This window comes from Boleophthalmus pectinirostris, unplaced genomic scaffold, assembly GCF_026225935.1.
Source record: "Boleophthalmus pectinirostris isolate CB_2022bp ecotype Guang Dong unplaced genomic scaffold, ASM2622593v1 HiC_scaffold_7, whole genome shotgun sequence".
Classification (NCBI taxonomy): Eukaryota; Metazoa; Chordata; class Actinopteri; order Gobiiformes; family Gobiidae; genus Boleophthalmus; species Boleophthalmus pectinirostris.
This window is the reverse complement of record NW_026571473.1, coordinates 17,554,109-17,565,634: the sequence shown is the minus strand read 5'-3', so window position 1 is coordinate 17,565,634 and position 11,526 is coordinate 17,554,109. Positions and strand designations below refer to the sequence as shown.

The 11,526-nt window shown below is 37.0% G+C and overlaps 2 protein-coding genes across 3 annotated transcripts; both read left to right on the top strand.

Moving 5' to 3' along the window:
* The first annotated feature begins 459 nt into the window (after positions 1 to 459).
* On the top strand, positions 460 to 6,136 carry atcaya (ATCAY kinesin light chain interacting caytaxin a). Its single transcript, XM_055165029.1, has 13 exons — positions 460 to 531; positions 1,160 to 1,259; positions 2,962 to 3,020; positions 3,106 to 3,345; positions 3,425 to 3,592; positions 3,704 to 3,806; positions 3,880 to 4,011; positions 4,148 to 4,234; positions 4,374 to 4,472; positions 4,569 to 4,604; positions 4,688 to 4,759; positions 4,861 to 4,916; positions 5,020 to 6,136. The coding sequence occupies exons 2-12, from the start codon at positions 1,183 to 1,185 to the stop codon at positions 4,880 to 4,882; spliced, it is 1,095 nt and encodes a 364-aa protein (XP_055021004.1). The 5' UTR covers positions 460 to 531; positions 1,160 to 1,182; the 3' UTR covers positions 4,883 to 4,916; positions 5,020 to 6,136.
* Positions 6,137 to 7,202: 1,066 nt separating this feature from the next.
* Positions 7,203 to 10,633, top strand: mibp (muscle-specific beta 1 integrin binding protein). 2 transcript variants are annotated; one of them, XM_020924745.2, is made up of 8 exons: positions 7,203 to 7,365; positions 8,040 to 8,130; positions 8,632 to 8,680; positions 8,837 to 9,011; positions 9,559 to 9,630; positions 9,730 to 9,836; positions 10,226 to 10,311; positions 10,399 to 10,633. In XM_020924745.2, the coding sequence occupies exons 1-7, from the start codon at positions 7,340 to 7,342 to the stop codon at positions 10,309 to 10,311; spliced, it is 606 nt and encodes a 201-aa protein (XP_020780404.1). In that variant the 5' UTR covers positions 7,203 to 7,339; the 3' UTR covers positions 10,399 to 10,633. The 2 variants fall into 2 exon arrangements, with proteins under 2 accessions (XP_020780404.1, XP_055021006.1); XM_055165031.1 differs by lacking the exon at positions 8,632 to 8,680 and having other exon boundaries at positions 7,296 to 7,365.
* Positions 10,634 to 11,526: the final 893 nt, after the last annotated feature.

The window sequence follows — 11,526 nt, the reverse complement described above, 5'->3', positions numbered from 1 at the left end:
ACAGGGCGGTGTGAGCTGGGGTAGCCCTATGGGGTAAGTAGTGGGGCAAAAGAAGAAGGAAGGAGAGAGATGATGCTGTTGCCAGGGAACAGTGGCCATAGAATTATAGCAGGATTGGGCATGAGAAGCACAGAGAGGATTTCATTTTTTCTTATTCTGAATTATATTGCATTTGGTCAGCATTAGAGTGATATTAAGTAGAAAGATTTTACAACAAACAGTATGAAAGAAGAGACAAGGATGCCAGGGCAGAGCATTAAAATTAAGGAATAATTGTGTTTTGATGTGGAGTAAGTCATGCCATACCCCCTTCATGTTCATGAGGAGAGGAGGGGGTCGACACAGAGGTGCCCTGTCTTCAGACACCTGCGGCTGCCATCGAGGACACTGTAGACTGTCTGTGAGTGCTGGCATGTGCATCTGAATCAGAAGGACAGAGTCAGAGGACATTTCATCGCCTCATCTTTGGGTCGCTCTCCATATAGGTTTATTTGTCTGAGCCAGCAGAGGAGACGGACCACCCCCCACCAGGTTTGACTCTAAATGCTTTTGTGAGTATTACTAATATAGGCATACTATTCTTTAAATAACCATTTATAGCCACTAACGCAGTAATGAGGCTGACCTAGAAACAGTACAATGCAGTTTTACACTACATTTGAAAGCAATTTCTTCAATAGTTTTTTCTAATGAATCTTTTGAATACTATACCAGTGAATAACACTAAAACTGTATAATGTGTTTGGTTCTTCTTGCCTGTTGCTTATATACGGAGCATATATACCTGTAAGTGTGTTTGTAATCGTTTGTAGCTGCACCACTTTTGTACAAAAAGGGTGCATTAGCTCATTACTAGATCATGTAAAGAACATTATTCTTGAAATATACAAACTATCTTGAAATTATGTGCATCAGTAAAACATTGTTTCAGTACATGGCTCTAGTTTGAAGAGACATGTAGTTGTACCGAATTTTGATTTTGAGGGGTGCTCAGAGTCACATGCCTCTCACATGTGTTTGTGGTGCATGTGACCCTCAACTGTTATAACCAATTTTTAAAACTGGAATCCCTCTTCAATAGGGATAACTGGAAAGCTTTGCAATCATAGATTACTAAAATATGTGTAACTAGGAATATGTTTTTTTCTTTCACCCTCAGGTCTTTGGGCTCTACTCTGAGGGATGGGCACCACAGAGGCAACTCTGAGAATTGAACACATGGAAGTCCGAGATGAGTGGCAGGATGAAGACTTCCCAAGGTTTGGTCATCATTTGTGTCATATACATTATTATTATAGCTATTCTTTCCTGCACCCTGCAAAATTGAGCATAGAATATTATAAGACATCTCTGAACTAAAAACAAGCTTACAGATTCAAAATGATTATATTTTTGTTTCTCCACTAATTTGTTATTGAAGTATTGATAATTTGACAAGAAAGAATTTGTAACATAATGAATGATAAATACTGTACTAATATAGGCCTAGTGTACAAAGGTTTTGAAATATAATGCTTTGAGTACATAACATTGTATCCAATGAATAGCAAGAAGGTATGGTGAATGTCCTGTAAAACTGACTTGACCCCCCATTGATTTACACACACACACACACACATACAAACACACATGATGGGTTTCAATGTTTTGGGAAACTGACTTATACACGCACACGCACGCAAACACACACATACAGAAGCACACATGCACCCTAGTCTATCTATGGGAGGAGGGGGGAGGGAGGAGGGGAGGAGGGGAGGAGGGGAGGAGGGGAGCAGGTGCATCTGACTCCACAAATGATCTCGGACTACATCATGTGACGTAGCAGCAGTAGCAGCACTGAACAACAACACAGCATCACCAGGAAAATGGTGGCATCCGGATTTGCTTCATAACAGCCAATGCAGTAGTCTCATCGTAAGACTTTTAATAGAAACGTTTGGAGACAAGAAGCTAATCTGAATTGGGTCTGACTGCGGCAGTTTTTCCATAAGGTAGGAATAACACCAGCCCTCTATACTGAGCTGTTGATGCCGCAGAGGATACACAATAGAGTTAATTCTACATTTGTTCAAGAGAGATGGAGAGGGTATTGAACATTTAGTCACTGCAGGGGAAGCTGAGAGACTTGTCACAGTATATTTTAATGGGCTCAAGCCTCTCATTATGACTCACTGGGATCTGAGATGTCCCTATGCAGGAGACAGGATGAAAATAGTCAATTTGTTCATCTTTATTGCTGTCTGCAAGGCTGATTGTACAGAATAATAATGCGTGTAACTGTTTTGTTTGAACACAATGCAATATCTTAATGTGACTTGCGGGTAAACAAAGACTTTAATCAATAATACACACATTGTAATGCACTTTTTGTCTATAGTTTACTTCTCTCTGGGATGACTGAGGTTTCACTGTCGTTGGTGTCTCTATTGTCATTGCCTAGTTTATAATATGGACAGGTTATTTACATTATATGACTAGTAAGGGTGGGATGAGACACAATTTCCATACCAGATGAGAAGTGAGATCGGGTGTCAGATGAGATTTTGACATTTATAATCAATCAGTACTTTCAGTTCACAATTGATTTACTTAATTTTTGCTGTCATTGTAGCACTGTTTTATTTTAACTTCTCAAGATATTTAACACACCAGGACTTAAAGTTTTTTTTGTCTAATCCAAATATAAACACAGGGGAAAAAAATCTCACAAGATAAGTTTTCATATGAGTGCATCTTGTCTAGTAACTCTCAAAAACTGATTAGAACTAGTATTAGAAATTAGAACCGTCTTTTCTTAGGCTATAATTTATATGTTTTCTACCAGCCATATGTTCAAATTACTTATTTTGATTAAATGAACGTGATTTGTTGGATTCTATAAACATTTTACTTTTGTACAATAAAACATTTTTGCCTGAAAGAGTTAGAATTTCCCTGATTTGATTTATTTCCCCACAGACCACTCCCTGAGGACGGCGACATGGATCCCTCTTGTGGGTTCTCTGATAACAGAACCTGTGAGTAACCTGGACAAAAGTGATCAAGATACAGTATTATGCATTATGTTATTATTGTCCATATACACTTTTTCTAAACTTGCAGCCCCCCCTAACACCCTGAATTTGAGCCCACCTCAAGTGGGAGGAGGGTCTCAGCAGAAGCGGCGCACTCTCATTGCTCCTGAGATGAATCTGTCTCTGGACCAGAGTGAGGGCTCACTGCTGTCAGATGACTTCCTGGATACTCCGGATGACCTGGACATAAACATTGATGACATTGACACTCCAGATGAGACAGATTCACTTGAGTTTATCACCAATGGCAATGATCTGGAGTGGGAAGGTCAATTATTTGATTTAGTATAACTTTTGCTTTAAATGTTTTACAAAGTGATGTACATTAATGCACTTGTACTTTCCAGATGATGCTCCTGTGGCCTCAGCCAAGGCAGGGCCTGGAAATTGTTTTGGAGAAGAGGATGATGGGAACGCAAATGAACGGCTTTGGAGGACAGTCATTATTGGAGAACAGGAACATCGCATTGATATGCAAGTCATCAGGCCATATCTCAAAGTCATCTCACATGGAGGTAAAGTACCAAATCTGATCATTGTTCTACCTTGTAGAATAATAATAAAAAATATGAAAATGCAGATCTGAACATGTCTAATATGATTAAAATAAAATGCATTTCTTTTAGGATATTATGGAGAAGGCCTTAATGCGATCATTGTGTTCTCTGCGTGTTACCTGCCTGACAGCAGCAGCTCTGACTACCACTACATTATGGAAAACCTTTTCTTGTGAGTGGACCTTCATTTTTCACTTTACATTTGAAGAAACAAAGTTCTAAGTACATGAGACAACTTCTCCTAGATATGTGGTGAGTAGCCTAGAAATGCTGGTCGCTGAAGATTATTTGATTATATACATGAATGGAGCCACCCCTCGCACTAAAATGCCTGGAATCAGCTGGCTGAAGAAATGTTACCAAATGATTGACCGGAGGTGAGGAAAAAGTCTTGTATTTGAAAGGTTTAGTTAGTTTAGTCAATATAGACATTAAGTTTGTTAAAAATAAATTACAACTAATTAGCTAGTATCCATCTGCAGTCCGTGATTTGATCACGTGTTTCTATTGTAGACTGAGGAAAAACTTGAAATCTCTGGTCATTGCCCATCCTACTTGGTTCATAAGGACTGTACTGACCATATCAAGACCCTTTATCAGGTAAGACATTATATATATATATATATATATATATATATATATATATATATATATATATATATATATATATATGATAGAGCATTTTAGAGTAAGATGTATCTCAGAATCCAAATTATTTTTAATGTTGTGCATATTTCAGTGTAAAGTTTATGAATAAGATCCGGTATGTGCATAGCCTGGGTGAATTAGCTGAAATCGTCCCCATGGAGCACATCCACGTACCTGAGTGTGTGGTGCAGTAAGTGTCTTGTACCACTAGATGGCAAATGAATCCACTACCATATTTGATTAAAGTCTTAAAAAGTAAAATGAAAATGTTTGTCATGTGTTTTAGGTATGACCAAGAGAAAATCAAAGCCCGGAGGGAAAGGTAAATGTTTAAAGTTGTTCATTGTGTTAGGTACCTTGCTGTACTTCATGTACATGTATTTATATATGTATGTGTGTGTGCAGACTGGAGCAAGAGCAGCGGCAGCAGGAAAAGCAGCAGTCTATCTCACAGGATTCAGCAAAGAAGTCCGAGAGGTGGGAAACTATTGAACACATTTTATATACATTATGTTGCTGCAATTTAGTGCACCGTTATATAAGACTAATTCATTATTATTGTGCTGTATGTTTTAAAGAATGTCAATGGCCGCTGATTAATTTGACCCAGAGAAAACAGGACTGGATGAAGAAGGTAATGCAAACAGAATGTTCAAAAACTAGACTGGCTGGAACTAAGAAATTTTCAAATTATGTGTCTTTTCTGTATATGTAATTTAATTTGTGTTTTTTTACAGGAGCAAGAAGCATGAAGACTTATATTTTGCCTTATGAAGGGAATGCCTTCTTTCACAAATCCACAGGCTCTAGTTCCTTCCAGCTAAATAAGGGAGAGTGCAAGTGCTTTATGACAATTTATGGCAAATGGACATTTATTCACTCTTGCTTCATGCTTTTAATTGTAGGACTTTAAAACATTGCAACCCAAACCCACCTGAAGTGAAAGAAGAGTTAAAATGACTGTTGAATGTTGGTATCAGATAAGCCGCTATGCTAATGTACTCATAATAACTAGCATATTCTGAATATACAGAACATACAATGCAAATATTCAACACAACAATGATGTTACTATATCATGCCTTCCTGATTGAGTGTCAAAATCAGTTCACTGTTCTGCTTCATTGCTTCACTGTACTATTCATGTGCCTCAAACTTAACACACATTTTCTACGCTATATCATTTAAAACATGCATAAAAATTGCATGAATTATTTCTATCTACATAACAGCATCTTGCCTTATATTGTTTCACTAACTTTATATGCATCCGCTGTGGCTTCAATCCGCATTATTAGTTTGTGTTTGTTATGGGTTTTACATGTCAATATTATATTACGTATAACCACTGTGTGATTTTTGCCCTATTTCACAAAGCAGACATCCAAAATATATCTGTTATCTGACAAATTTTTTTCTTTCTCTGAATGAGGAAGCAAATTGTCAAATGAGAGAGTCCTTCAGACAGCAGCACAGGGAGACGAGTTAAACTCAGGCCAGGGTTAACAGGGTAAAACAGACTCCAGGGTAGGACAGACCAGGTTAGGTTTACAGAGTTACTATGGTAACTTGGGGACACTATAAACTTTCAAGATTAAAAAGTTATGAGTTCAAACTAAACCTGCTTCTTGAATTAGGGCCTGTGTTCTTACATGCATTTTTAAGTTACTTTTTTCCTGAATGTCTTCCATTGTTAGTATATTGTAGCAGGAGGATAATTTTTTTTTTATTTTTGTAGCACAAAACATACTCTATTTTGAAAGTGTATATTCATTGCTTTATGGGTTTGCTAGGCCTATGACCCATTTATATAGGAACTGTAATTAGTAATGTTCTTCTTTTTTGTTTATGAGGAAGCACCACCATAGTTTTTATTTATTGCTATTTTTGTTTAATTTCACCATATTCAGTTAGACTACTTTAATTATTTTTGTAAAAAAAAAAAAAAAAAAAAAAAACATTTTAGTTGTATAACTATTTGAAGACACTCTTCTGGAATAAAATGGGCTTTTTCATAATAAAAGCACAAAGTTGGCAATACATTACAATGATTATACCATATTTGTTACTTGATTGTAAAATAATGTGGCCTACATTAAATCACTATTTTGCCTTTGTTCATATTGTAAAGTAGCAGGCCTAAATGTAATAAATACATTTTCTGCAAAAGTATTACTGGTCAAAGCTGTGATTATGTTGGTCACTGTTGTTCAGCAGATATTCCTGGACATATATGGACATAGGGCTTCCTGTGATGTCACTAGCCCAGACCATCACAAGCCTCTGAGCATTTCAAACCATGGTCTATGTTTCAATCAGAGGGAAGAGAGAGATGTCCAGACCGTGGCCTTTCACCCAATGTGGACTGAATTCTTCTGCCATCGTCAAAAATAGAAACAGACGATTAACTCTTTAAAAGAACAAGAAGCTTCACCATGTATAGCCCAAATATACTTAAATACATTGATAATATTTATATTATGCGTCATTTTACACAGGCGTGGAGCCAGACAAAATTCAATTTTACAAGAGCATTAGTAAAGTAAAATGGAAAATGTAATGTATAGCCTAGACTATAGTTTACTAATGTTCCCTTGGTGGGGAAACAAACTGCTTTTTGGGGGGAGGGGATTTAGGCAACTGGCAAAGACCAGTACAACCAGATCCTTTCCGCGTGTGCGGGCGGGTCAGCTGTAGTAGTTTTCCACAGTGACGGTAGTCAGCTGAACATTTTTATGAATGGAAGAGTTCATGATGGACAGTGTGATGGACAGAGACAGCCGCTCATGGCATATGTAAATACGGATACATCTGAATGGTGGAGGTCTGCTGTGTTGCGCTCTGATTGGCAAACAGGCGTGGACAGCGAGCACGTAACCCCGTCCTTACGTCGCCCTGACGTAGCAGCGCCAGTAAGATATAAATTTAAGCGCCTCCCGCTCACGCTTGTAGTAACAGCAACATACAGTGCGTTTTGGTAGATTTTTGGATATTTTACTATTTGAACAACAACCTTCTGTGTCAGTTTCTTTATAAAGAAAGAAGACCGAGGACAATATGAAATACATTATAGGAATCGGCGGGTAAGTGTCTTACTCTTGATAAAGTTGTGTTATCGCTGATTTACAATAACCTGCGTTTGCTAAACCAAAGAGACTCGTTTTACAAATATAAATGATGAGATTTTGAAATTGTTTTGCTACTTTGCTTGCCTTATAATATGTATTTCAGACATAGACTGCATGGTTAACAGTTCTAGCTGTCTCTTTAGGGAAAAGGCTTTATGTCTTTAATTTTTCACATTACTATTGTGAAGTTATAAAACTTTAAAGATGATTAAGATTATAGTATATTTTACATTTACTGCCCGCCAGAAATGTCCCAGTCGGAGGATTTAAAGTGAGGCGTGTGACTGGTTTGTTTGTGTGTTGACATCACTCGAGCGGGACTTTTGAAAATCACCCGCGTGCTTCCTCAAAAGTGGAGGGAATAGTGGCCAGACTGTCCTCTCTTAACTAACACATACATGTTCTGAGCCTGTATTTAATTTCAACTTTTACTAAGGCCGTGCCAACATGTTTAGTGTTGTTTTTTCATACATTTTACCAGAAGTAAACACATGTAAGTCACTTTATGGAACATGCTTATATATATTCTAATCTCTAATTAGCTTGAGCTATCTGTTTTATTTGTTATTATAAACTATCAACCCAATAGCTAATTTAATCAATTAATTTAACCTGATTTCTCATAATAGGGTGACCAATGGAGGTAAAACCACTGTGACAAATAAACTGATGAAGACTTTGCCCAACTGCTGTGTTGTGCATCAAGATGACTTCTTCAAGGTGAGTTTCTATGAGTGGTTTTTACCATAGACTGCACAGTCTATGGTTTCTACTTGAAGTTAGATTTATTTGATAGTTTTCCCCTTAAGATTTCAAAGAACACCATTTAAGTTACGCTTGGCATGTTATTGTTCTGGCATCCTTAACTTCCCTACCCCCAAAGCCTTTGTCTGTGGAGCATGCTCTTTTTCTGATGGAGATTTTCTCTTTTCACCCCATTTCCTTTCATTCACTGCATTCCTTCTTTTATTTATCAAATGTTAGATTCAGGGCTCTTTTAACCCTTCTTAAATTTGTTTGGCAATTAAACACCTGTGCCAGTGCTATATTCTGATTGAGCTATACTTTGAAGGTGTAAGTTTTGTCTATGTCTTTGATTGGCATTGTGTCCTTTATTTCTCTTTGTTTGAACTTATGTTTTCGTGGCATGTGAGTGGGCTCTATGAGTGTTCTGAATCCTAAGAGGATACAGCAATGTTTTATTGGTGACTGTTATTTCAGAAACCCGATCAGATAGAAGTTGGTGACGATGGCTTTAAACAGTGGGATGGTAAGACCTCACTAGAAACTGTTATGATCTTTGTTAACACTTCACCTAACCAAAAGACATCCAAATACATAAAGCACACACATCTTGTACAGACTGTAATAGAATATATATAATAATTACACATATGCCTTGTGTACATTTGTCATTGTTTTATAGTGATCACTGCCCTGGATATGGAGGCCATGACCAACACAGTAAAAGCCTGGATAGAGAATCCTGTGAAGTTTGCACGGTCCCACGGCGTCTCTTTGGCCCCTGCATCAGAAGTGGTGAACCCCGATGAGCAGATCCACATCCTGCTTGTGGAGGGATTTCTCCTCTACAACTATGCGTAAGTTCAGCCATTAGTTAAAACAACATCAATAACTATTCTTCTGGAGTGCTCACAAAAGAACACAATGTCCATAGTATCTATACAAGACACATTTATATAGGGTGTTACTTTCACTAACATTCTCCAAAGAGGTCCTAGTTTCTATCTTTTGAATGAAATCAGTACATTATACATATACATTTAAGTTATTCATTTATGATCTGATCCTCTTTTTTGCATGTTAAACAAATAATTAGAGAAATTTGTTGATTGTGGATTGGAAAATTGTGTAGGTGGTACATCCTTCATAATTAGTCACATGTTCATTCTCCTGCTCGGTGATTGGCTCGTAGGTCTGTAGATAGTCAGACACAGCTTCTGCGACCATAGATAATGTTCAGTAGAAAGAGGGGCTCTCAGTTGTGTTGTGTGATGAAGGTTACATGACTGCACAGATGTAGATAATCATTAATGAGGTTACATAATTGTTCCATAATATTTTGGGACCTGCGTGCTATTCGTAACACTAATGACTGACTGGCCTATGTCCCACTTTCATGTTCAGGCCCTTGCTGGATGTGTTCAACAAGTGCTATTACATCACGATACCCTACGAGGAGTGCAAGAGGAGGAGAAGGTAATCTAATTTTAAATTATCTGGTCCGTCATTTTTCATTGGTTATATTTTCAAAGTTTTGTGATTTTCATGTTTATGTATTTCTTTGTCTATTTTTAGTACCAGGCAATACACTGTCCCAGACCCTCCTGGCCTGTTTGATGGTCATGTGTGGCCCATGTATTTGAAACACAGGTTAGAGATGGAGAACTGCGGCTTAAATATTGGTAAGCCAAAGTGTACTGTTATCTTATTTCTCTTTGAAGGTGATCTATGTAACTTGTCTGGTAAAGGGTCCACCACCTTCTTCGTCAGGGAGATGTTATTACTTTTTCTGAAACCACTGTATGGCATGAAACATTTATCTCCATGGGGAAAAGCAGAGGTCAGATCGGTAGAGAGGATACCCCACCCACAGGGAGAATGCATGTAATTTCAGCAGTATACAAATGTAATTGAATAAAAGCAAGTTAGATACTGTACTTTTAAGGCCATATTGGAACATTTCAGGTGTACTCCCTAAAGAAAAATCCCATAGTGCTCCTGTAAATTATGTTATACTAAGTACAACCTAAACAAAAAAATGTCTCAACTTGTCAACTTCATATTTCTGTAGACTACTTGGATGGTTTGAAAACAAAAGAAGAGATCTACAATCAAGTGTATGAAGACATTCAGAACAGCCTCCTAAACTGTTTATAGGTAAATTGATGTTAATACATACACATTAAATATAAATGTTGTTATATTTAAATATCTCATCTAATCAAACTTTTTCCCTTATTGCAGCAGTGGGACCACTCTCCATCTATGTACAGGGTGTAAATAGTTCCAGTGATACCTGTTTTTTTAATTCTTTTTATATTTTGTAAATAGAGTAAAAGCAATGTTAAGTTATCATTGTCTTTTTAGCTTATTTATAGATTTGCTGAAAATGAATTGTGACTATTACATTGTTACTGTTAATGTGTTTTTTCAAGACTGTACTTCAAAATGCAACGTCAATAAATAACATTACTAAAAAGTTTCCGTTTCACTCATAACAACAAACAGATTAGTATGCCTTTGTATTTGTATTACATCTTAGATCTTGGAAGATAATTTTCTGTGGCAAAAATTAGTTATAATTTTACACATAATTAAGGACAAAGAATATTGGATTGAGAAGATTCACTACTCATACATAAAAAAAAAAAAGGTGTAAATACCTTTTATACACCCCCCTTTAATTTCTTATGTCCTTGTTTGCCTCATACTTAAGGGTAGGTCACAGACTAGCTTGAGATTTAAGTCAGCAGCAGATTTGCAATTTATTTACAACTGGACAGCCATCATGTGTTGGTTACATCTGTGATTTTATGAGTATAGGTTGAAGAAATTTTCTCATCATTTGGGAGTACTATATCTTTTCATACCACTTCCAAATAAGGCAAAGGTCAAGTCGGTCTATATATTTAGGGATCTTATCTATGATCCAGTCACTATTGTTAGCAAATAGGATATCTTTTTGAATTTGTTAAATTTTCTAAATGAGGATTTCCAGTGGCCTCTTCAGGTTTTCTTGTGCTGTTAAAGGAGCCACAGTGTCAAAGATATTCTTGTGCACAATGTGCCTCTGTCCATAACTGGATGTACCCAGACTTTTATTATCTCCTATTATGATCCATAGGTGATAGTAAAAATAGAATGTCCTTACCTGATAGGAGTCCTTGCTCTGAGATCAACTGGACTGCTCAAAACAACAACTGCAGTGTGATTTGGTCATACGCTGAAGGGCATACAGTACACCCAGGGCAACCTAATGTAACTCTTGAACAAAACACACATGTGAGCAGAGGTACAGTTAAATTTAACTTTCACCAAACATAGCAATGTAATCAAATGCTTAGAGCCTCACATTTTAACATTTTAACAAAA

Coding starts and splice junctions, on each gene's coding strand:
- mibp (XM_020924745.2), top strand. CDS start 7,340: ATGAAATACATTATAGGAATCGGCGG. Junction 8,681..8,836: donor TGGCTTTAAACAGTGGGATG/GTAAGACCTCAC, acceptor ATTGTTTTATAG/TGATCACTGCCCTGGATATG. Junction 9,837..10,225: donor GAACTGCGGCTTAAATATTG/GTAAGCCAAAGT, acceptor ATATTTCTGTAG/ACTACTTGGATGGTTTGAAA.
- atcaya (XM_055165029.1), top strand. CDS start 1,183: ATGGGCACCACAGAGGCAACTCTGAGAATTGAACACATGGAAGTCCGA. Junction 4,235..4,373: donor ATATCAAGACCCTTTATCAG/GTAAGACATTAT, acceptor TGCATATTTCAG/TGTAAAGTTTATGAATAAGA. Junction 4,605..4,687: donor ATCAAAGCCCGGAGGGAAAG/GTAAATGTTTAA, acceptor GTGTGTGTGCAG/ACTGGAGCAAGAGCAGCGGC.